This window comes from Maylandia zebra, linkage group LG15 (assembly GCF_041146795.1).
Source record: "Maylandia zebra isolate NMK-2024a linkage group LG15, Mzebra_GT3a, whole genome shotgun sequence".
Classification (NCBI taxonomy): domain Eukaryota; kingdom Metazoa; phylum Chordata; class Actinopteri; order Cichliformes; family Cichlidae; genus Maylandia; species Maylandia zebra.
This window is the reverse complement of record NC_135181.1, coordinates 8,336,103-8,362,524: the sequence shown is the minus strand read 5'-3', so window position 1 is coordinate 8,362,524 and position 26,422 is coordinate 8,336,103. Positions and strand designations below refer to the sequence as shown.

General features: G+C 39.7%; 1 protein-coding gene across 2 annotated transcripts; it reads right to left on the bottom strand.

Annotated features, from left to right (window-relative positions):
• Positions 1 to 443: 443 nt before the first annotated feature.
• On the bottom strand, positions 444 to 25,823 carry hbs1l (HBS1-like translational GTPase). Of its 2 annotated transcripts, XM_004541938.5 has the most exons (18): positions 25,497 to 25,788; positions 24,791 to 24,859; positions 24,432 to 24,563; positions 23,986 to 24,237; positions 12,419 to 12,527; positions 11,990 to 12,195; positions 10,986 to 11,151; positions 10,108 to 10,225; positions 7,811 to 7,957; positions 6,756 to 6,830; positions 6,530 to 6,647; positions 4,916 to 4,984; positions 4,695 to 4,799; positions 4,120 to 4,210; positions 3,777 to 3,885; positions 3,528 to 3,628; positions 1,580 to 1,724; positions 444 to 1,492 (listed from the first exon to the last, which is right to left on the bottom strand). In XM_004541938.5, the coding sequence occupies exons 1-18, from the start codon at positions 25,537 to 25,539 to the stop codon at positions 1,481 to 1,483; spliced, it is 2,067 nt and encodes a 688-aa protein (XP_004541995.1). In that variant the 5' UTR covers positions 25,540 to 25,788; the 3' UTR covers positions 444 to 1,480. The 2 variants fall into 2 exon arrangements, with proteins under 2 accessions (XP_004541995.1, XP_004541996.1); XM_004541939.5 differs by lacking the exons at positions 444 to 1,492; positions 1,580 to 1,724; positions 3,528 to 3,628; ... (9 more) ...; positions 11,990 to 12,195; positions 12,419 to 12,527 and adding an exon at positions 21,020 to 23,515 and having other exon boundaries at positions 25,497 to 25,823.
• Positions 25,824 to 26,422: the final 599 nt, after the last annotated feature.

Below are 26,422 nucleotides of genomic sequence, written 5' to 3'. Positions count from 1 at the left end.
TCTTCAGCCGTTTTACCTCAGGGAACGTCACATTAGCACCTACGCAAAAAAACAACCACTATATTTGTTTTTTCCAAAGAGAAAAAGAGAATGGAAACTTAACTCTCATTGAACTCTCACCCTAAATTGTGCGCAATTAGAGGTGACAATGAGTAGGTTGTTCGTCAACATGCGTCAGAGCTTTAAAAAAAAAAAAAGTGTGTGGGGGTCACAATTGTGAGCATTTTGTAAAATTATTTCACATTATTAAGCCGGCATTTACATTCTAGCTGTGAGACTGTCAGGACAAAAGCCAAGCTTTGTTCAACTTCACATGCAACACTTTTACTGAAGATGGCCCTTCCAGAAAGGTTTGTTTTTCTTGGCTTATGGGATTATAATAACGAAGAGTCACTAGATGAAAGGATTTTCTCAGATGCAGAAATCAAAACTCAAACCACAAGTTGCTGATGTCATGTTCATTTTTTCTTCTTTCTTTTTTTGCACAGAAATGATACAACTCTTTGAACCCCAAACTGCACTCAGATGAGCCTTTGTTTAAAAAAAGAAAAAGAAATAAAGAGGGAAATCAAACCAGGTCTTCAAAAAACATCTTTCTGCTGATTTGCAGAAGAAAATCAGTAATAACTCTATTATTGTTTCACCATAAATGAGAAATGCCTTCTCCAAGTAGAAATGATAATTTTCACTTTTTTGTTCTTAAACTACTCCACCCTGGTTAGAGTAAACATTTGAATGCATTAAACTTCATCCCTTCGGTTATCGAAATTAAAATAAAATAAAAATAGTTCTAGTTTTAAAAAAAAAGATACTATTTTGCCCTTTAGAGTCCCACATAACGTAACATTAGTTACAATAGTTAATTTTAGTTTTGATTAGAAAAGCCTCATCAAGGAAAACGGGGCAGTGTAAACCCAGTGCTGACCCCTCATGCATAGAAGCAGAGAGGGGAAAAACATGGACTTGTTCTTTCACTCCTTAAATAAAAGTCAGTGTTATCCGATTTATTACAGCTCCTTCAAAAAGAACATAGTTAAACCCATCACTGTGAGATGCTCTGCAGGGTAGGATCGGTCTTTCAGAGTCTAAAGAAAACATTGGTTTAATCAAGTGGAATCAATTTAAGAGCAACAGGCTTTACTGTCAGATAAAGGTGGAGTGAGCAGGAGCTGGGTAGTGCGCCTGTATGACTGAGGAGGACGCTCAGCAACACAGAGTTGAGATGTGAGAGCTGGCGGATGCATTGGGAGTTTATTTTGTGACATCTTGCCAAACACTTGGTATCTGTGCAGTTAGTGATGTTCAGGGCAGACAGGTGGAGTAGCTGCTACACTGATTGGATAAATGGATGGATGAATAAGATGCTCTGACTCCATGAGCGGCGTTTCTTTGATCTCTCTGAATTGCATTTTGTCTCTGGCTGCATGCAGTCTCCAGAGCAAGGTCAGGCTAGCTGGCTCTGTGTCGGCGGAAATGGTCTTCATTCTTTGATCTGCAGGAAAGAAAAATTAAATGGCGTAAGAGTACTTTATTAAACGGGGGAAGTGGGACTATTTTGCCACAGGATCCAACTCATTACCTCAGTGACAACCCCCGCGGCGATGGTGGAGCCAACATATCGCAGCATGAAGCGGCCCAGCTCCTTATAGTCTTTGTACAGCTCTAATGACACGGGCCTCTGGGTCTGGATCTCCACGATGGCATTCATGCCCTTACTCAAACACCTCAACAGAAGAGACACGCAAGAAGCAGCATGACATGAATTTGAATATTCTAACAAGAAGTTGACTTTATGGCGAAAAAGGGGTTAATATGATGCCATCTTGTGGTGGCATTTTCAGTGGAGAAATGTTTTGTCACTCATCTGACTGACTTCTTCAGTCTCGGCTGACTTCAGGTTTCCCAACATCATAAACAGCATATTTGCATAATGACTGAAAGTAGAACTACTGACTAATAATGACTAACAATGGGCCATGAGGTCAGTTTCATGATCATTAATATGCAAATTGTCATGACCACTGACCAATAGCCACCGGTATTAATCACAGAGAGTTGGGGAATGGCTGCGATCACAGCATTGTAAGATGGTGAAATATGTACCCTTAGGCCGCCTCCTCGATTCAGAGATGGCTCCTTTTCACGTAAATGGCCTCTTTGACTCCCCGCTCAAACCAGCGTTCGCCCCTGTCCAGGATGTGTACATGCTCATCATTGAAACAATGTCCACTGGCCTGTAGGTCTGCTTAGGACTTGTTTTCCCTGATATATATATATACACACAGCAATCCTCCTGGCAGTTAACAGCGTACACTATATTCCTCAGTTTGCAGCTGGGAGCCTGATCCTTGTGGTGGGCTTTGAAAGCCTTTCCCAGTTTTGTCAAATGTCCAGCTGGGATAACCACATTTACTCTGGGCTTTTTGATATGATGTTCGTCTGCTTCGCTTTGCACAGTGTCTCTGGGGATTGTGTTCGCTCTGTGTAGTAGCATCCTGATAACACCCAGTTTGTGCTCCAGTGGATGATGAGAATCAAACCTTAAATACTGATTTATATGTGATGGCTTGTGGTACAAGTCGACTTAATAAAGTTGGGGAATCCTGCTGTCAGCTGAGACAAAAGAAGTCACTTGGATGATTGGTGAAATGTTTCTCGCACTGAAAACTCAACGTCCAGATGTTAGGAAGCATAAACCATTTTGCATCAATTCCATCTGCTCTGGCATAAATGAAAATGACAACAGGTGCACTGGAGAGGCAACAGAGCTATGAGCATAGGTCCTACTACAGGATGCCCTCCATGCCACCTTCATGGAGTCTGTGATAAAAAAAACTGCACATGAGTTTTTTTAGGACTCTGGCAGCGCTCCTCCTCCTGTTCCCCCTCATACCAGACTTTCTGCTGGGTTAAGGCCTTTCAACGGCCTGTCCAGCCTTCTTTGTAAAACTGCCTGTTGCCTAGCATCTCCTCCACACTATTGAGACTGTGCCAACCTGGGCGAGCTAGCATGAGGCACAACTAAAAGAAAAAAAGAAAAAAAAAAAATCAGTCATGAGGGGTCAGGCAAGAGCAATGATCTATGGCCACCACCTGCAAAACCTCCTTTCTGGGGGCAGTTTTGTCGTTTCCGCTCCAGTTGAACACTTCTCACTTTCATTTACGCCAAAGCAGCTAAAAATGATGCTTCGTGTTATGTTGTGATGATCTTTTTTTTTTGAGCAGTGTATGTGCATCTACAGTAAATATCCAAACTACTGTTCGTGTAAAGTTTTGTTTAGGAAAAAGAAATGTCCTACTTAACTAACCACACTTCCCACACATTGACATTAAGGCGCTGGAAGGCAGTACCTTGAACATTTTATTTTGAAGGCTATTCATTGTTTCCAAGTTCAGAGAAAAGCTTCAGCGCTACCATAAACAAAGCAAATAATAAAAAACACTCCTAACAACACAATAAACAGAAACAAAAATGCTGGCGTGCATAATTGGATAGAAAATGATGATAAATCCTTTTCCAAACTCACTTTGGTTTCTTCTTCAGGACCTCGCCGCTGCTCTTGTGTAGAACACTAATTAACTTCCTTATGGTGGCCGGTTCGCTGACTGTCTGGTAGTGCAACAGTACCTACACCAAGCGTGCACACATTTCTAAAGTTAAAGCACATACAACTGTGCAAAGAGTCGTTTCACATAACATAATTATGCAATTGTCATCACTAAAATCTTGGCAGAATTGTTTAGGTGTGTAAAAGCAGAGCTTTGTTGGCACTTACTGGAAAGCCTTGTGTGATGGGGATCTCGATATTGAAAATGAGGACTCGAGCTCTGAATCGAGTGCAAACTCGAATAGGTTCTTTGGGATCACAGAACACACAGCCCATACTGGAAGGAAGCAGCCAGAAAATATGTTTGAAAAATAAAGTACAATAAAAAATTTAAAAAAAAACACCCTACAAGCAAAATAAACGAAGTCTGTATTTAATCAAAACACTGTAAACCAGACCTCAATACTTATATGTACTGCAAAATATAAATTATAAATTTCCGTTGTTAAGAAATATTTAAAAATACTCATTCAGTTTTATATTAACACATCCTTAGCAATTAATTCTTTACTTGATCTTAATGATGTCCATGCCAGTGAGTGTCAGGCTGACGTGGTCTCCTGCTGCAGCCCAGTCCAGAGCCTCATCGTGTAGAGTAATTCCTGCAGTGCAAAGAGCACAGTGTTGTTCCCCAACTTGCCTTAAGGTGGCAGTGTTTACCACTCATCCACACCAGCAGATGCACACAAAAAAGGTCCACATGTAAGCAGACATCAGGCTTACATTTGTTTTCTTTGTGATTTTGCATAATGTACGCGTGTTTTTCTACTTCTTATTAATATCAAACTATTGTTTTTGTGAGATGCTATCAATCTGTTTCCCTTCAGGTTTACAGAAATTCACTATATGGCTGCCAAAAATAAACTTTCCACCTGTGCAGTGGGTGTTGAGTGATGCTTTGTTGTATTAATGTCAAACCATGACTAACAGACTTTGAGATAAAAAATAATTGAGGTCTCATTTGATAGTTTTTAGTACAGATACTAAAAACCGAGCCATATAAGGTTTTTATTTTTCAGCCCACCCTGATGACATTTCATTTAACAAAGACCGGGAGGGGAGGAAAAAAAGCACATGAGTGCATACCTTTGACAGTGCAGGTTTCATTTGGAGGCATTGCCAGTATTTTGTCTCCAGTTTGAATATAACCAGCCTCGATCTTTCCTGTAACACAGAAGCCTGAACCCTGGTCTGGGAAGAGAAAATCCAACGTCAGCAAAATCTCAGCAATCAAACACAAATTGGAGAAATGAAAACAGACATTAAGAAAATAGACATCAAGGGCCCATTTCCATATTTAACGTTACCTTTAAAGACATCGGAGACGCACAATCTGAAAGGTTTGTCTACAGACCTCTGAGGGGCCTTGAAAGCATCTTCAGAGGGGAAAAAAACAACAAAGAGGAAGTAAACAATAAGTAGCGGTAAAATGCTGGTAAATAACATGAGCTGTCCAGTGACCATTGGCGGTGAATCATGTTCTCTGTAAGCAGACTGAGACTGGATGTTGAATGTTTTGAAATAGATGTCAGTTCTATGGAAGCTAAACTTCACATGTCAGGCGGTGTTGCGTGAATCATTTTCAAGTAAGTCACGTCTATTGCAGCAAGCTTACAGTCAGAATGCATGGATTCTGTAGCTTTCATTTCAAGAAAAAAGGTTGCACAAAAACACACTGCTGCAGCTGCATCGTGTAAAGCTGGTTAGATTATCCACATTCAGTGCTAAAATCATTAAACCTAATTCGATGCTGCGAAGCGTCTTAGGTTTTCCATCTGGTGTTTTAACACTCATGCCAACCCAAAGAAAGGAAGTTTGAGTCATTCAATAATTAAATATAATAAATGTAATCAAATATTTAGTCAATTTTATTGTTTAAAGAAAAAAGAAACTTTCAGCTCACACCAGCTGACCTTCCCGGGACTGAACCAGAGATCTTTCACTTGTAAGTTTAATGAACCACCACTACACTATAAACCTTTTATCTCCGGCTGCTGGCAGATTGCCACTCTTGCCTATAGTTTGCATGGAAGATGTCAACTTGCCTGCAACCATTCGCAAACCAAACACCAAGTGATATATAAGTTAAAAAAGTGATGAAAACCAGGAACAGAAAAGATTCACAGTCAAAGTAAAAGTTAGTGCAGCAGGAAGGCACAGCTTTTAATTCAAAGACAAACAGTCTCCACAGTCGGTGTAGGTGGGAGTACTTGAGTCTGCGTCTTCCATGCAAATTATGGGCAAGCGTGGCAATCTCTTAGCAATCAAAGCATTCAAAGCAATTAGAAGGGGGTTTTAGTAAGGCACCTAGCAACTTCTAGCAACTATTGGCCAACTGGTTGGGTAAAACAGATTGTTCCCTGTGGCTCACAGGACCACTCTATAGACCTGTGTGACTGAGGCATATGGAAATAAACAACTTACAGTAAATACCTGCAGCTCTTAATGTGATTATAGGGTTTTCCTTGCATTAGTTAACAGCAAGATGAATTTCAAGCTGTCAAACTTGATGATCTACATATGACTAATTCTTCTTTCTGCATACCTTCAAGAACAGTGAGAGCAGAACTGCAAAGGGGTGAACTTCTTTTGACAAAAATATAAGTGCTGCAAACACACAGGCACTCCAGAATTTAACAGATTTAAGAGAAACGGCAATATATTTAGATTTACATAAAGACAGCTACATCAAGAGTTTAGTCTACTGACTTATGTTCCAATTTATATAAAGCTTTTGAAATATTTAATCCTGCTCTATAACTATAGCTGGGCATAGGTAGTGCAGTCAACCTTCTTAGGAAACAAAACTCGTGACTCATCACGTCAGATCACACATTTAGAAAAGTAAAGAGTGAAAATGTAGCTTGAGTCAAAAGGCAATAAGCGCTTTCGGCAGCTCGAGACGTGCCACAGTGTATTACCAATCTGCTCCAGCAGGCTCGGCCCAGAGTACCAAGAGGTGAGCTGTGACACTGAGCTCCTGGTGGCAAGGTTTTCTCCTGACAGGCCGCTGGTGGGGATGTAGAAAACATCAGACTCCTGGAAAAGCAGATAAACACGGAATCAAAGAGAGAGAGCAAATATTTACTCACAGCCAAAATATTATACAGATGCAGAGCTATGTCCTCAGACTTCGTGCCGGCTCACCTTGAATCCTGCCTGCTTGAGAAAATGGCCAAGTTTCGAGATGATTTCTTGGAAGCGCTCCTGTTGCCAGTTTACCTGATGTGTAAACGAACATACAGGAAAAAGGAAAAACACAAAGAAACAGAGTTTCCCCTTCAGCACTGCTTTGATATGGAAATGTGTCACCAACATGCCAGTGATTATAGGAAACAAAAACAAAAACACAATCTCACACACATACACACAGTTTCTTAAGGCCTTATTCTCTCCTGTTAAGGTCTTCAACATTCAGAAGGTGTGTATATATATAAAAATTTAACTTCTTTTAGACTGCAGTGCTGTCTATGCAGTCCTGCATATGGTGTCAACCAAGTACACCCGCAGTCTCACAGGGTAGATATACCACCTGAAGCTGAAGCTGGGCAGTACTAGTACAACAGTGACAGGCTAAAATATCAACCCACTTTTCTAAAATTCCTTCAGATGCCAGATATTACATTTCTTTAAATATATTTGCATGTAATGCTTACTGAACATCACACCACCATATTTCAATCTACGAGGCCTGTTACCAGGCCTTTTCTTGATAGATTAGATTTTTTAGTTGCACTGAAATGTGCAGTGTCAACTTTCACAATGATCTTCAAAACTGCAGAATAATTATAGTCATGACACTAACTTCGAGTTTCCTGGTAACTACAGCAATGATGACCGTGCTTCTGCAGTTATTCTGACCAATCGACTCTTTGATTTGTCCATCTATACACAACAGGCCTGCTCTTTCCCTTATCGTTTCCTATAATCTGAACTTCTCCACAATGTTGTTCTTGAACAGAAAAGGGAGATTCTGGGCACACCTTTTGCAACAAAGAAAAAAGATACCTTAGCAGGATTTGCTGGATTCACCCAACGGTGGACAAGCTGAAGATTCTTTTCAACGTTAATTTTTAAACATACCTGCAGGACTGTGTGCTTATTTGTTTAAAACAGACTGCCACTCATATTGTTCAGCTGTAAAAAACAGTTGGTCTTAAAAATGCCTCCACAGTGCTTCGTTTTAGTGCAGAAGGTCTGACCTGGTCCATCTTGTTGACAGCTACAGCCAGCTGAGTGACACCCAGCGAACGCACCAGCAAGGCATGCTCTCTGGTCTGACCACCAGCCTCGAAGCCCGCCTCAAACTCTCCTCTGCTGGCATCCACCACGAGCACCGCCACATCAGCCTGGAGAGAGAGAGTAAGGCGAAGGGGTGTTGAGATTGGCATGCATACGTTTCTGCAGAGGCAGACTTAAAAATAAAAACCACACACTGTAAATTTTCCAAAACATATTCTGTTTGTAACTTTATAAACCACTGCTAATGTTTCCACATTTAGAAAGCATTTGCAATGCTATCAGATTTTAACATGAGCAGCACTGATGCTTTCAGAACAGGTCCTGCTTATATATTGTGCATAAACTACCCTCAAGTCTTAGGGGCTCTTTTTGTTGTTGCTTGTAGTAATTTATATTTGGAGTCATGGCTCTTCTCTGATCCCTCCCTGCCCTTCCACATACACAAAAAACACACATGGAAAGTGAGAAGCAGGGAGCCAATACAGAACAGAGCACTGATGGGGGGTTTAGTACAATTATTTTTAGAATATTTGATTATCGCATGTAAAATTTTATCGTCACGCAATGAATATTTTCCAAGTTAGTGAAAGAATGAAATTTTCCGTTTTTTACTTTCTGTTGTTATTTTTTCTTTCAGCATTTTTTGAGTTTTTACAGCATCAAAACATAGGCCCAGGAAATTTCTCAGTGTTGGAAAACACATTTAACCTGTGAAAAACTGCAATTACATCAGCTTTCCACCCACTCCACGCATCACAATCTAAAGCCAAAATCTTGTTTTTGTTCACCACATTTTTTTTCCTGTAATCAGTTTTGAGCATGTATATCAAGGGATGTATCAAAGATTCAGTAGCAAAAGTGCACAGACTTAACCCTTGATGTTTATATGCACTTCCTGAGAAAATCACTTTAGAGAACTGCATGAATGCATGTTGTGTAAACCTTTTAATGTCACCACTGGGATAGGTGAGTGCTGAGTTACTTACACTGTGTGAAAATTTAGATTTTTGCCTGCTGGCTCATCTTCTAGCCGTGCCTCCTCCTGTGTTACCATTTCTTTGTTTTAACATTAAATGAAGCCATGTTCTACATTACAGTTTGGACAATTCATGTCGAGTGTAGGCCAGCGTTAAGATACTGCACTGAATACATGCGTCACAGCAACTGGATGCTCTCCTCTAAACTTTAGTAAACTAAGTAAAAATGGCACAGTATCTTATGCAAAAAGAAAAACAGTCAAAAGTTGAAGAGACAAGAAAGAAATTGCAAAGAGAGCATGCCCTGAAAGCCAAATTTATAGCTAAAGCACATTAAATAAAAATAATTAAATCAGCTGACTGACGGGGGAAACCCTATTACTGACATTGGTCATAATGAATGCCCCAAGTGTTTCATGACAAAATATTTTATACTTTTATACTATATACAAGTATAAGCAGGTGGCTTTCTATTCATTTTGACTTAGAAATTCATGTTCTACTGGAGAAAATACATTGAAAATATCCTCCTAAGTACATGACACACTGTCACCTTGATTTGCTTACAGCAGAAACTCCTTAGTCACTACATGAAGAGGTAAATGTGAGGACAGTCATATGGTAAAAGAGAAATTACACGAGCTCCCCAAAGCAGACACAGACAAGCACACCCATGCCTGCAAAAACACCTTGCGATACCAACACCCAAAACCACCGAAGTTATTTCAAGATGTCAGGGTGCGGAAGGAGGGAAAGCGGCCATTTTAATCGAGAAGTTTTCAAAGTCAGAAAAATGTTTTAGGATCGGTTAGAATTGTTTAAATGGTTGAGTCATATTTGCAGCTAACCAATGGATTGAGTAGAGTACAGCAGAAGATTTGATAAACAGCAATCTATTTTTCAGAAATAGGTTACTGAGCACATAGGTTACTGAAATAGGTATTTTTCAAACTGTATCCCCTTCATTATTATTACATTATATTTATTATTCATCTCATAAATTATAGATGCATTCAAGCCACTTTTCAGTTTCTGATTACTAACCTGTACATAGATGTAGCTTTCTAACTTCGTTACTTACACTCATTCATATTCATCTGTAACCTCTTCTTATGAGGTCTGATTTTGTATTTTTGCAGCACTTAAATTTCATCAGGCACGTCCATTTCGATCATTCGTAAACTGTAAATGCGCAGCCCACCAACATCTAGCAACATCTCACTCACAGCCTTGATTTACATGCACTGATCAGGCTGTGTGAAGAGCTTTTCATGTTATACCTGTGCAGCTCCTGTGATCATGTTGGGGATGAAGTCTTTGTGTCCTGGTGCATCCATCAGTGTCACCACTTTAGAGTTTGTCTCAAACTTTGTCATGCCCACATCCATTGTAACACCTCTGAAGCACAAAAAGGGGGGAAAAGCCAACAATTCATTTTTTAACCATTTGATACACTTGGATATGAGAAAATTCTAGATGTTAATAGCGTGCTAAAGTGTCTGGAAGGCCTTATAAGGGAATCCAGATTTAAAGTCCTGGTCATTTCCTGTGTAACTGCACGTCTGGTGGGCGAGGCTCGTAAGTATTACGCATCTGCTTCAGAACTTAGTGATAAGTTGAATATGGATTCCCACCCATGTCACTTTCTGTTTCTGCAGTATTTCGCTTCCGTTTCACTCTGATAATAACAACAGAGTGCAAGCAGGGACAGATTTTTTAACACTATTTTTTTTTTCCATGATAAATGCCTTTTGTACGAAATAAAAATCCCATGTCACGTAGGAAAAACAGCTTTCTTGTAACAAATTAACCCTTTTCATCCATCCAGAGCAAAACTGACCGACTGCATCGATAACTCAACAAGGCTTTTCTAATCTAAAGAAGCTTGAGCAAAAAAAGATTCCAAGTTGAATCTCACATCTTTTAGCATAACAGTAGTTACCTGTGAGCTAATAAATCTGATTTTACCCTCAACTTGGAATGCATGCATATATAGGCAAACATTTTTTGGAGTAATAAATATAATGTTATGTAATAAAAATATGTCCTTAAAAACAATAAATGCACATTTTCTCTGCAAATATAAATTTGCTGATTATTATGTAATAACTGTGCACGCATCTTTCACTTTGTGCGCACTTTCATAGTCAATATATACCTGTCTCTCTCCTCGCCCGTTTCATCCAGAACCCAAGCATAGGCGAAGGAGGCTTTTCCTGCCTTTTTCGACTCCTGCTCGTACTTATGCATGGTGCGTTTGTTGACATTGCCGAGCAGATATAGCAGGTGGCCCATCAGTGTGCTCTTACCCGCATCCACGTGACCTGTAGAGAGAGGACTAGCACTGTAATCATAGCGCCGAGTTGAGGGAGAAAGTCATTCAAAAAGAAAATAGGCTCTAAGGGCGGGGAGTGTTAAAGGACTCTGACGAGGAATGGAGGGAGGGATAGACAGATAAGGAAAAGAGGAAGAATGTGCAAAGAATGATAAGACAGGTGGGAGGACTGAAAATGATAAAACAGCAAAGGGAAGCCACAGATTGGAGAAGGAAATAAGTAGAATTGCACAAGTGGCAAGGGGGGTAGAAAGAAATGGGAAGAAGGATCGAAGGTTCTGGGGGGGGGAGGAGGGGGGTATCGTGGTAAAACGAAAGGTTTCATAGGCTGTGGGAAACTAGAATCATCTGCACTTCTGAAACTACCAAGTCACTTTTTCTGCTGTAACTGAGAATGAGAAATAATGATTGAGCAACTGAGCTGGTCTGAAGCTCGACTCATTTACTACATTCAACGGTGACATAGGCACAGCCAACCAAACAAGGGCAGCAAGAAGAGATCTTCAATATGATTAACTGCCCAACTGTAAATCGAAATATCAAGGCACTGAACACAGGTTCTAGAATATGAGGGGAAAAACCAACTCTGCAAGAAGTGCCCGATTTAAAAAAACAAAAAAAAGGAACTCCCACTCAGCATACTTTTGGGTATACTCCCAAATTTCGAAGCACTGTGACTGCTGATCTTTCTCTTCTTTTAACGTATAACTTGGATTTGCATGCATTCAAAATACCCCAAAGCGTTAAATGTTAAAGTACTATTTAACTGAGTGGTGCACAAAATAGTTCATAAAGGTGGAGCATTAATATTAGTATATTCAGCCTACCTATAACTACCAAATTTAACAGAGGCTTGCCCCCTTGTCTCTTCTCCAGCTCAGCTTTGATATTGATGGCCTGCCGTGCCTTCCCAGATGAACGGCTCAGGGTGGGACCGGTCATGGGCTCGTCCCCATTGGACCCTTTAGATGGAGTCTCAGGGCGTTTGGAGGCAGCTTCTGTAGCTGTGACGACAACACCGTTCTCCCCTGTACTGAGAAGAGAAATTGAAGTGTGAATACGCTTCTTTGCAACAACTGAAAATTATGTTTCGCAAGCTCTAATCTCCTTCTAACCAAACAGATCAGTCTTTAGCTTTTGCTTTAAATTAAACCACAATTTTGCTAAAGGCTTAAATCACAGTCAAATAACTTTTTTTTTTTTTACTGTTTTAAGAGAACAATCTGAACATGACAACAGGGGAAGGGTTAAGTTACCTTGGAACATCAAAACCCATAGTCTGCTTCTTTCCAGAGACAGTCATGCGGGCCACTTTTGGTAAAACTTCAGAGTCCAGTTTATTGTGAGAAGCATCTCTGCTTTTAGCTGAGAAAAATAAGAGACACAAAAAGGCAAACAAAGGCCTCCATGACTCACACTTTCTCCAAGGAGAAAAAGTTTTTCCGTTTGTTTTTTTTCCACTGTGGTTGCTTACATCTAGACTTTTCTGGGCATGCACTAAGATCAAGGTTAATATAGAAATATTAGCTAAACTAAAAGACATTAAGATTCAATCTTTCAACAATTATCAGAGTAAGTGAGTGGAGCAGCTTCAAACCTCAGATTCACAATGTGTCTAACCAGTCCAGAGAAATAATGTCAATATTTATTGTGTTATTAAGTAGATAATGTTTTGTCTGTGAAGGTTCTCAGTCATCCAGGTCATCGTAGTCAAAGGAGATTGCAAAGAAAAGCGTCTGGACTCCTTTAAGTTGCTTGAAGATAATGTTTTACAACACTCTAAAACAACCATGCACACATCAGTGATGTCCAACAGATTCAGGTAATGACTATTTTACTAGTTATGGTTGCACGTTGGCATATTCTTGAGAGCAGTAAGAGTGCAGATTGCAATAAGTTGCACTTTGAGCCTCATATCTATCTGATTGCTAGTTCATATTATGCAGCAGTGAGACTTGTTGAGGTCACTGCTTTGTCATCCCAGTCCCAAATGGCCACCGGTCCCAGTCATATCAACCCGTTTCTGATTCATTTAGACTGGGCTGCACAGCCAAGCCTACTGCACACACTGTGCGTCTGTGCGCGGCAGTGACATCCTGGTTCAGAAAGGGTTAATTTCAGAAGTGGCCGTTGCCTCCCGTCTCCACGTAAATAGATCAGTGTGACACAGCATTTCGCAGAATGAATCTTTTGAAAAGGTGTCACCTCAGCAAGTGCAGCACTGAAAGTGAATGCATCCATTATCACACACGCACACACGACTGATTAAAAAAATATGTCCATATATGCACAACAGAAAGCCTGAACTGCTACAAGGTGAAAAGGGCCTAAGATCTAATAAACTGCCACTTCTATTAGTCTTTATTTTATGTTCCTTTCCTTGTTGTATCAAAATAGGATAAACTCCCACACAACCCCCCACTGCATTCCTTCAGCATTTCTATAATGTGTTGGAGTGATAAAACAGTGGATATACCTTCATCTTCTAGCTTTTGTTTAGCATGAATTTTATGAAAACACTACAACTCTGTCAATCCTTGCATGTTTATACCTTTTGTTCATCATAAAAAATACCCTGAGGGAAAATGAGAGGAAAGAGGTGCGATTCAACAGAATATTAATGGACTTTCTCTAACCAAACACTCTCTGAATGACTTGCTCTGCATTAGAGAAAAAGTCCCTTTCACTCAGAAACATTGCAACACAAGTCAGCTCACCACACTCTAGTGAGGCTTTTTAAGTTAATGGCATTTGCATACTGTTGATTCCCACACACTTATCCATATCTACTTAAATGTGGAAAAAGGGGACAACCAAAGCAGAGCTTGCAACAACTGAGATAAAAACTGAAAAACTACACTTAAGAAATGACAGGTAAATCTAATCGACAAAAGAAAAAGGTTCAAAAAAGTACCACCGCTGCGATTAAATTACAGCAATTTTAAAAACACCACCGTCATATGAAATCTACTGTTTCAGTTTCACCTGTCCTGCAGTAAGCAGCAACATGAGATGGAAAAAGTACTCTCTGGGGAATTTTGGTTCTTCGTGCAGCTGGGGGCTTTTCTGGTCCTTGTTCAGTGACACAGAGGTTTCTACCACCTGTGTCAATAGGACATCAGGCCACTTGAAAACTTGAAAATCACTTACAATTCTGTATCTAAAGGAGTTGGAGCCCTCTCTAAAATCCAGTCAATTGCAAATCACCCAAAAACCTACATATTAATTGAAATTAGTACAAAGATAAAACATTAAGGGTCAAATTGGGAAATGTTATTGCCTTTTAAAATATGAATGTTAGCAAAATAGTTGAGATAGCAGTGCAAAATAAAACTATATATCATTTTCTTTGGTGTATAAAATCAAAAATATAGTGGAATCTCTATATGCAAGGCCGTAAACCTCATAGCTCTGATCTTTAAGCAATAAAGGGCGTGGCATTGTAGTGCAGGAGTGCTTTATAAATTGTACACCTACCCAATGTTATTGCTGTCTATATGCAGAATACCAAGTACTGAGGACAATGTAAAATCTACAAATACCAATACTGAGCTTCAGGCCCCGAGACAGGGTCCTTGACAGACAGCCACTGACAGTCTGTCTGTATATAAAAAAAACAGGCCAGCAACCATGATGGTAGAGAGACGGGGTGGGTTTGTGCATTTGGATTAGCTGCACAGCTGTAAATGGTATATACAGATTCTGGACCAGGATCATTTTTCATTCAATCAATCGATTAATATAATTTGACAGTAGTTCAAATTATGGTCAACTGATTTCATTCTTATTCATGTTTCACATAAGAGTCACAACTGTTTTTGGAAACAAGGCTAACACTGCCTCGTTAGAGCAAGTAAGAATGATACGACAACTGGGAAACTCTAATGAATCTACCAATACACACTGTGATTAAAAAAATACATCATGCTCTAAAGTATGTGACAGGTTCTTTGCTTTTTTTTTTTTTTTTTAATGTTTTTTCAAAAAGAAAAAAGAAAAACCAAACATTCTGCTGTACTCCTTCAAGTTCTTAAGCAAATGTCAACCCCCTTATTAACTGTGCATGTTGCTTTGTCAAAACACTGCAACACTTTTCCAAACAGGATGGTAACATGAGAAAAATGATTCGGCGCAATATAGCTCCGAGGCGCAGAGCAGGATCTTTTACCTTGTTTGGACTGGTAAGTAAACACATGGTATCCTTCTATCCAGGATTTCTCTATTATAGGGGACCCTTAGTGTGACTGAATGAGTAAGTGAGTCATCTTATTCATGACAGAATAAAGGGAGTGCATCCAGGATATGCAAATCAACCCTCCCTTGTCTGTCCAAACACAGAAACGCAGTGCGGACAAAAGAAAAGGTGAGGGGTGGGGCAAAGACTACACCAACCACTTGAGGCCGCTACAGCCTACGAGACATATAAGGTGTGTCGACTTTATATCAAAATATCTAAAGAGAGACAGGGGTGGGAGTGGGGAGGAATAGGGGAATATTTGAAGTGAGTCACCTAACATTTCTGAATGTGCGCCAGTTTCATCTCTAATTTGTATTGTTACAAAAAACGAAAAAAGGGAAATTAGTAATTAAGAATATATGTAAACCAGTTTAAATCTATTGTTAATTACACGATTTCAACCATAAAGGCTGGAATAAAAATCCATGGGGTTCTTCGGTTTAAATTTAGTCCATCTTCTACCCTAAACTTGTGGATCTATTCTCAATGAGACAATCTGGGAGTCAAACTTCATTCATGTTTGAAAAATAGATGGAAACATGAATGAAAAAGAGACTGCTGGTGGAGGCAAAAGCTATGAGTAGGATCTGACCCCTTTCACGATGAGTCATACAGACCCACAGTGTCAGTACCACAATTGAAGATTTCATAAAATATATATATATATCTGCTTCTGTGACTTCCACCTACTCAGCAGTTAACCTTTAGTCACAGAAGCTACTTGAAATTCTCACCTAATGTGTTTTTATAGTTCAAAACAGGTCTATAAAGAGACTGTCTCTGACCTACAGCACGACAACCTACAACTTTAATGTACACTGTGGTTTACACTGTTGTCTAAAAAAAAAAGAGAAATAAATAACTATGTCAATCTATTTTAAGTGACATTATTGTTCAGTGCTTTCTTGTTTGAGGAATCTAGAAGTGAACTTTAATGACAGACATGACTGCACATCTGCCCCTTCTGCAGAAAGAACGCCAAAAGACCCGCATGGAAAAATAAACAAGTCTCTATGCCAACTTTAACAGCACCATGCATCAAGCAGGGTAATGATAGTAACGATAGTGAGGTTTTGAAATGACACACTGTACTGTGGCTGGACTCAAGTACTCACATTCTCAAGGGTTACTGTACATGAGCTTTTACCTTATTCCTGTTCAAACCTACATTTTGAGTCATAATTATATTCACACATTAAGATCTCTGTCATCTGTATGTTGCTCATGCATACAGGACCTTTTTCTGCACTTTTACATTATAGAGTAATTGCCACTGGATGACTTATTTTTCTGCTACAGTGTTTCATATAAAATTAGTTGGAGAAACATTTCAAATCTTAACTACTTTAAGAAACTGTGACTCTTTTTTCATGCACATTTGTTAAGTTATCCCAAAACCACAACTTAACAACCCTCCCACCACCAAAAAAAGGTCAAAGGGTCATACACTACATGTAATGCTTTAAGAATAAAACTACAGAAGTCTTAGTTTAGCAAAAGTTGATAGTGATTGGGAGAGCCTAGAAATCTGAATTTACCATTTATAACAAGCTGCTTAAATATGGTTTTAACAACACTTTATTACAAGGTACACCTTGCTAACCCTGGTTTGGACCCACTTTTTTCTTCAGAACTGACTTAATTCTCAATGGCATAGATTCAACATGGTGCTGGAAACATTCCTCAGAGATGTTGGTCCATATTGAGGTGCTTGCGTGACACAGTTGCAGCAGATTTGTTGAATCCACATCCTAACATCCTTGATGAGAATGTCCCGATCCACCACATCCCAAAGGTGCTCTACTGGAGTGAGATCTGTTGACTGCGGAGGCCACTAGAGCTAAAATAAAACTGATGTTCAAGAAACCAGTCTGAGATTATTTCAAGTTGCTCATGCTCAGTTTGAAATTCAGCACATTGTCTTAACCATGTTTACATACCTAAATGCATTGAGTTGATGACATGTGTTTGGCTGATTAGATATTTGTATTAATGAGCAGTTAAACAGAAGTGTATGCTCTGAATAATATGCAAGGGTTTGCACACAACTTAAGGCTGAACTGTTTGCCAACATGAAAAAAATCCCCAACAACAACAACAGCAGGGGCGACTGTAATCTTTTCTGCCATAGAAAGAGCCTAACAGCTATATTATTAATACACACCTTCTTCTAGACATAAATTTTCCACATTTTATCCCAATTTTTGCAAATTTAGAGCATGTCTGAATGGAAAACAAGCATGCAGCTAAGCAGACTTTGGCATAAAAAGTAGCATTCTGCTAAAGCAAGGCGATTAGTGGGTTAAGGATTTATTATATGACACTCCCCATCTGCAAACAATAACTGCAATAACTAAATGAGATCAAAATTTGAAAAGAAGCACTTGGTCATGTAGTTTGATGGTAACTGCAGTTAGATGGGACTAAAAACTTCCCTACTGCTGTTTGTTTCACTGAAAGGCATTTTATCCAGTTTTTCCCCCAACACATAGCATGGATTTCTTGGGTGCGTTGCTTGGGAATGTTACCAATATATGTCTGGGCAAATGATATGTCCAGGCAGGTCGCCCAAGCATACTACAGTCTGTCCAATCCCATGTATTGCACTGAAGCCTGGCCATAGCGGGCAATGCTGTTGGATTTATACTGACATGTTAGTATTAGGGGCGGACGTTATAGTCTCAAAATTATATCACGATATTACAGAATTGTAGTGGCACAGCATAAGTCAACTGTAAGCAGAAAACTAGCCTATCAGGTTTTTCCCTGGACCATTTAAGTAGAAAATAACCACTTAACACTTTAACAATAACTCACACTGCAAGAGCTGCACAGCACTGTTACACAAACAAATTCAACCATATTTTCTACATGGGATGTTGTATCCCAGTTTGCGCTTTTAAACCAGTTGCCTAAAGCCCTGCTTTTCCACTGTGTAACCACATCAGTAATTTCCATCCACCGTTTGCTCTTACTGTCGTATGGAGCATAATTAGCAAGTGTTCAGGCAGTTTTTGGTGGAGTCATTTGCTGACATTTGGGACAATCATCCCTGCTAGCATCTCTTCCTTTGTAGAACTTTCTTGTACTTGACAGGTTGTTTCTGCCTCAAGTGGTGAAACACATTTATTTGTTGCTTCCACCTTTAGCTGGAATAGTTTTCTTTCAGTTTTCTTTCTTTCTCAACAACCCTCTTCTTTGTTAGAGGGTTGTTGAAGCAGCTCCTTTTCAAATATTCAATCGAAAGCTCACATGTGGCTCTAAGAAATACCCGAGTTTGTCCCCTGGTTGGATGCAATAAGAAACATAAACGCCTGGCATTAAATTTAAAAATAAATTACTATTATACTTGTATTACAAAACAATACCACATGGCACAGCCCTAGTTAGTATGTCTGCATTGCTCTGCCATCATGAGTCAAACTGAGCTGTCAATGCCAGACTTGAAAAAAATCAAATCGTGATCAAGATACATTTACTGAAATGCAGGAAGATAGAAAGACTAAAGACGCACCAGAGTCTACGCATGTATAATTTAAAAAAACTATATGTTTACACTGTTTACACTGGCAGAATTATAAATTAGCAAAATAAGGAAGTGAGATATAATTACAGCCTATTATATCGTGTTTTACAGAGCTATAATCTTACTAATCCACTTACTAGGTTTGCAACATACATTATTACCACACAGATCTATCACAGTTATTGAGGTCTGTGTCAAGTCTGCTGTTACAATTCTGGGATGTGCACATCAGAAAATGATGTAGCCTAAGGCTTGGTGATATGGGCCTATGCATCGAAGAGTACTCTGTTACCTGGACAGCAACTCCACTGCTTGGCGAGGGGGGGAAAAAAAAAAACAAAAAAAACAAAAAAAAAACAAACACACACACACAGGACCACAAGCAATTAGGTTGTTCGTTGCACGTGCCTGCATACACACAGGCCTCCACCTGACACAAATAAAATCTAATTATAAAATCTTACCACAGCCTGGACCCTGGCAATACTTTAAAATAGAGTTATAGTTACTGTCTCAGCTCATATTAGTAGCTGATATTTGGGACAGAAAAAGAGCTAGTGAGTGCCTCCAAAGATTTTCAGCTACTGGAAACCGCTAAACAGCTTTCAGGCAAAGTATGAGAACCACTCACCCAAACAATTTCATATTCAAAATCACATTTTGTGACAATGATTGCATAGTAAATACTGAACAGAGAGATTCCTTGATTTGTAAGTCAAATATTCCTAACAAAGATTTCTTTATTTATAAGTAATATGTGGACGTTTAAATGTGTAACATGTTTACTTAGTACAGTATATATATTTGCATGATTGGTATTAGGAAGTAGTAGGACTAGCATGTTAACTCCTGGGAAAGTGTAGCTGTTAACAAATTTGAGGAACTACTGTGCATGCCAGCTGCATGGTTTTTTTTTTGGTTTTTTTTTAAAAAGACATTTAGGATTTGTCTTGCATTCAACCACAGCACCGAGGTCAAATGTTCTGAATGCAAAATTTTCCATTTTGCCCTTTAACAGAACACACACCACAAAAAAGACATAATACTGACGCATGTAAGTCCAAGTGCATCTGCTTATTTTTGACCACTTGTTAGAACAATAGTATTTTCCAGAGTTGGCACCACTTCAAAACCATAGTTTGTGCAACATGTATGCCTTGCAAGAAATGCAGAGCCTGTAAAGACACAAAGAGGATTTGATCTGTCACAGCCTTTGTGAAAGCTGTGAAAGTTGAGAGGCTTGATCAGATTTTCCTACGTAGGTGGTGTATAAGAGGCACAGCAGTCTATCGGCTGCTGTGCAGAGTCGACATGTGCTTGGCTTGACATTTTCTCCAAGAGTGCAGCTTCCTGCACAAACCCACACAGCGGCTCCCCTTGAGAAAAAAGGACAAATAGCTGCTGGACAAAACCACTTGCTAATAACAATTTGTTCATCTCTTGATTCCCTGAAAAAAAACCATTATAAAAACACTCTGGACCTGCACATTTTCACACAAAACAGACCACAACAAGTCCAGGGCATCTAATTATTTCCAAACACCATTTTCCAAGGACTGCAAGCTTTGTACACTGAAAAACCTGTTTAACCTCTAATGTTTATCTTGCTATTGTTAACACTAACTGTCCTTTATCATTTATCATCTCCCTCAGGCTCTCCTTTCTGGAAGACACCCCGGGGGTCCAGTTTACTCTCTGCACCTGCATGACGTTTACTCCTCTTCTACCAACATGAATTCCCACTTAAAACAACAATGAATGAGTAAAAAACAAGAGTGTCAAAACCAGAAATGCCTCAAGACACTTTAGCATAACCGTTTAAAAATGGAAGCTTTACTGCAGATAAACAATGTTTTCTTTATAAAAATGTCTCTTTAAAAACAGGCAAATGCTCTGTTAACTGGTAAAGATACCACTATGACCAACTGTTTATTGTCCTATACTGGCAGTTTACTATACAATTATACATTAAAATAGAGCACTTTAAAATTCATTAGGTAGGATTAGTTCCTTACAACAAGCCAAAAAACGTGTTTGACACACGCACATTCGCAAAAACTGAAGAAGACTAGACAGAGGTTCACTCAGAGCACATAAAGTCAATCATCTTTATTTCGAAACAGACAAATTAACCTTTGGCAGTGTGCGAAGACACACCCAGTGTAAATTAAACCCATGTATACAAAACGAAATTAAAATCTTTTACTACAGTATGAACGCATTCACTTTGACTAATTCAGTAAAAGTATATAGTGCTTTCATGCAAAAAAAACCTGTTTTTCAATATTTAACAGTTAAAAGATTTTGCTTGTCTTTGTGTGTCTGTACGCATATGCGTATGTGTTCCTCTTCCCTCATGGGAAAATCTCCAGGTGTCCTCTAAACCAAAAAGTCAAACCCATGATCTCAAACACAGGCAGCAGTAAACCAGTACAATGGTTAACTGATCCATATTCCAATAGCTGCAGCACACCTGCAAACAAAGTCAACCTCTTTTGTCTTTTGAGGGTTCATGCAGCTCAGAAAAAAGTCACATCTAGAGTATACATGAACTTTCTCTTTGCTGTGATCATAAAAAAATTAAAAAGCCATTGGCCTTCGAAGCATACAAAAATAAGACTACATTTAAAATGAAGGAGAGAAAGCTAACTACAGCAATAAGAAACAAAGATCTTTCTAAAAGTTCCTAAAATACTTAAATTGTTCTTTGAAGGTTTGTTTGGGTTAGCTAAGATTATTGTTAAGCTGCCAGAGTGAATTCATTTCTCTTTGTTCTGTATGTGTTCACTTAAAAAAAAAAATACATAAATGCTTGAATAATCTTCTTTCTATTATTTTTTTAACCAGTGATCAGAGTCAGCATGTCATTTTGTTGGACCCAAAAGTTCTTTTACTCCCCTTAAATGAGTGCAACCCTGAGTGCTGCATCTCTGGGTTTAGTTCAGTGATAAGAGCAAAAGGGCCCTGATAGAAGTGGGGTTCTCATTCAAAGCAAGTCAAGTTAGCACCAAGGTAGATGCAACTGAATTAAGCGCTTTCCTTGTGGCTACCTGGTGAAAGCTTTCCGCTGATTAGCACGGACGATGTCATCAGGCGAAGGGGTGTCGAAGCGGAAAGGTACAATCGGCAAAAGTGTGGGAAGCTGCTGTTTGGATTTCTCCTGCGACTGAGAGAGGAAGGCCTTGTAATAACTTCCTCTCCTCTGACCTTTTATTTTTCCCTTCAGTACATTTTTCATCCTCTTTTGTCTTCTGCTAGTCTGAACAGACAGCGTAATCGCAAACACTGATGGTTTTGCAAAAACGGAAACATCCAACCCCAATGCAAAAGCAGCTGGAGACATGGGTGATGGGAGGTCACTTTCAAGCTGATGGAGACCTTCTCCATGTGACTGGGCCATCAGTGAAGTCAGATCAATAGTGTGACCTGGTTTAGGTTGTCTGAAGATTTGGTGGTATGGTCTGTGGTCGAGTTCACACTTGGCACCACCCTCTTTAGCACTCTCTTCTGACATGCCAGTCTTCTCTGGTTTTGCTGGTGAAAAGAGCGACGTGAGGGAGCACTGTGACCCATTTGAGGTGGTTGAGGTTTTGCTTTTGTGTTCAGACGCCATATGTGACAAAGAGAGCTGCTCAGAGAGACCAGGTGGTTGCTTCAGTGCATTTTCTGGAGATTCAGAGCTGAAAGGCTTGGGGGAAGTTGAGAAACTGTTGCTGTAATGCTGCGAGGCAAGCTGGGACAATGAGACAGTGCCAGCCAGACATGGGGGAGTGATGCTAGTTATTTTTGATGAGGAGAGAGCATTCGCTAGTCTTTCAGTGCTTTGTGATTGAGGGGAACTCTTTCTGTTTTGGTGCTGGGAAGCAAGTTCGCACAGGGATAGTGTTTGTGCTGGTGCAGCCATTCCCTGAAACATTGCAGATGGTATGCTGCTTTGAGGAGTAAGGAGAGAGTTACTGAAAGCTGGGCTTCGATTTGAGTGCTCCTGGATTAAATCGGCCAATGTTGGGCTACCCTTTGAACCACCCAGCATGGCTTTGCCTCCAACCCCAACAGACTGCTGATTTTTCTGCACAACAGAGCTGAGACTCCCAAATCCAGGAGGAGCAGCCATAGAAGAGCCTGCAGCTGCTGTCTTGGGGTTGTTTAGCGATAGACTACTGAGTGAAACTGAAAGGATGGAGGGAGGAGAGGCCGGTGATGCTGATAACGTCTTTAAAGATGCCAAAGCTCCCAGTGAAATACTACTCTGACTAGACATAATGGATGCTGTTGTTGTTGCGTTTAGTCCTTTGTTGAATGAGGAAACGTCCAAGCCCTGCCTTGTGTCAGCTACTACTGACCCCTTATTCTTTTGCTCGTGCTCAGAGATGAGCTGTGCCAGACTACCACCACTGCTAACACCTGGGCTAATGTTTTTAAGGCTAAAATCCTGCTTTTCACAGCTGCCGGCATTTGGTTGAGATAAGAGGTCACATAAGCTGGGTGCTTTTAGTTCGGGTACATGTGGATGTGCATGTTTGTGCCCATGTGTGTTGGCTTCATGTGCCTTGGACGTCATGTCTGTGTGAGAAGAAGACAAGCAGGCTCCTTACCTTACAAAAGCCAAGTGCAGTTGTCGAAGAGGAGGGGTGAGGGGGACCACAGAGCAGAAGTCAAATCAATCATATAGTAAAAAAAGAGAAAAAAAAGACAGAAAGAAGGCACTTTGTTAAACATTTGTATCACTATACAAATTTGTGTGAAATCAACAAAGAACACTACTGGCTGTTAGGCTTCCATACACCCAATAATGACACATATTTATATAGAAGTACTAGCAGCAGTGACCTATGTTGACTGCGTTTGAGGAGGAAATGGGAAATACTTATCTTGGAACACCCACCTATACAGAAAATTTTTTTCATAGCTATGAAACTCCACAGAAAACCCAAATCTGTTATACAACCCTTTAAATGCCACAAATTAACGTCCTCCCGGTGTGTTACTACACTGAATCACTCAGGGGTAACAGTTTTTAATCAGTAAAACAATTTTATTTTGACCCACTCAAGGTGTACCTTTGTCAGCCACAGCCTCTTGTTTGGTTCTTTGTGGTTGCGGCGCTTTGTCCTGGTTAGCTCGCTCTACTGTACCAGTCTCTTCAGCTGTACTTCTGGTAACTGGAGCAGTTTTAGTGTCTTCAGACAGTACTGCGTCCAGTGCCCTCTGTGGGTCAAATCCACATTTTATGGCTGCCTGGGTCAGGACTGAGTCCGGCACTGCATCTCCCAGCACAGTCCGCATGTGGTCCAGACAGGAATACAGCTTGGCTAAAGAGTACAGCAAATGTTGGACACACACAATAGATTTGTGATCCATACAAAAAGCACAAATTTTAAAAAAGACATCAAAAGTTTAAAGGACAAAATGAACTGGTGCATGGAACCTTTAATTGTAAAAACACAAAAAACAAGTTGAGAAATGTTTATATTCTGAGACGCAGTTGTGTGCTCAAAAATACTACCTTGATCAAGAGGGTTGAGATTCTGGTTGACAGTAGGGGACACAGGGACAGCCTCATCTTCAAATTCTTCCTCCTCTAAAGGCTCTTCCCTTGGTGCATGTCTTTCTTGACGCGAGTAGATGAACTGATTTGCTAGATAAGCCAAAACCATTTAATTTTAATAGTAGATTATACATTATCATATATGATGTCTACTTAATGTTGCATATTTTCAAACTTAAACTGGAAAGGCAAGCAACTATTGTTATCAATGAGTGTAATGAAAAAAAGTTATTTATTTGAAAATGCAGTGTATGCTTAACTTCAGACAGATTCAAATTAGTCTGCTCCATCTTCACTATGCATCAATGGTAACCAACCTGTTGCTGGTGAAATGCAACAGTAGTCATCCTCCACAGACTGTCCATACATGTCATCATCTTCAAAGTCTGAAAAAAAGAAGAAAAAAACAACACTTAGATGGATACCTTTGCTCATTTTGTTGTGCCTCACAAAAACAGTCGTATACACAATTGCAGTAAAGTCCCTTTATGCCAGCTGTGACTTTGCTTTGTCAGCAACTTTATGAATGCCACTGCACACTAGAAACCTGGAGATTTTCCTCTAATCGCTTAACTCTAAACTTTATTTACAGATATATTCCGCAAATTTACAACATTGGGAGATTTGAATGTAAAGAAGAGCAAGTAAGGAATCTGGTGTTATTGGCACAAACAAAACACTGGATAGTTAGCAAGCTAGGCAAGTAGCTAGCAATAACCTGAGTAAACATTAGTAAATTTAGCAGTTACACACACCTCACATCAAAATTTTTTTACTATAACATTAATCCAAAATGTTGGGTTTGCGTGGGTATTAGTAATTACTGTCGTTATGGGACAATTTACCATACGCTAGGTGCCAAGTGACACGACAACAGTGGGATCTTGCCAGTTAAACGAGCTAGCATTAGCCGCTACAGCTACTGAGTAACTGTAAACTTTAGCTTAGCTGTAAACAGCTAACTGGATTAGCTCTTAGACGCCTTGCCGCGGCATTTAAATGAGAACCGTTTTTGCCATCTACCTTCATCGTAGTTGTAACCTCGAACATTTCTATGACGAGACATGTTGATTATGCCTCCTCTCTCGGCGCCACTGTTATGTTATTCGGTTCACGGACATGTGTCCACTGCCCAGCGAAGCTCCTGCAGTTGCTGCTGTGTGAAGCTAGCCTACCTTAGCAGGCAGGTCACAATAGATTCGACAGTCACGCAAATACATAAATGTAACCACAACACACACAAAAATAAAAACAAACAAACGTATTTGTTGTAATTACGTCATTTCATCGACGCCGAGCTTCTGCATAATTAAAGTAAAATGAATAATAATAAAAAGTTTTTTTCTTCGCTGACGTAACTTCCGTTTGTAGTTGGCATAAGATCTCAACGGGTTTCAAAACGTTTACGCTGTCAGACCTATATTACACTGGATTTATTTACAGCTACAACTCTGTGCATCCGTCAGAGTAAAGTTCTGCAAGCCTAAAATAGTAATATAAGTTGCACCCCATATATAAAAAAAAGAAACATTGCACGACACTTCGAGTTTAACAGTAAATAATAAGAAATAACACAAACCACAATAGAGAAAGAAAATAAATTATGTCGCAAAGAAAGAGAAAACAACCCATAAAATGGAAAAGTTATAATAAAATTACTCTTTAAAACAAAGTGAATGGCTGGGAGAGGACTCTGTCTGACGGAGATAAGAGTATCACAGGAAAATAAGAGAGGTGTGAGGTGGTATGAAATACAGTCTGTAAAGTGTTAGATTTTCTCAGGTGTTAAGTGTCCATGGTGTGAAGAGGGTGGGGGATGCAGCATTTCCTTTAAGCCCTATAGTCTTTTTGCCACCAGGCATCAAGCACCTATAGCAATGGCTGAAAAAAAGAAAGAAGAAAAGAAATTTGCAGAGCTGGGCCTCACATGTGGTGATGCTCGCTGACCT

Coding starts and splice junctions, on each gene's coding strand:
- hbs1l (XM_004541938.5), bottom strand. CDS start 25,539: ATGTCTCGTCATAGAAATGTTCGAGGTTACAACTACGATGAAG. Junction 3,629..3,776: donor CCATCACACAAGGCTTTCCA/GTAAGTGCCAAC, acceptor CGCTTGGTGTAG/GTACTGTTGCACTACCAGAC. Junction 1,725..3,527: donor GTCCTGAAGAAGAAACCAAA/GTGAGTTTGGAA, acceptor TCTTCTGTTGAG/GTGTTTGAGTAAGGGCATGA.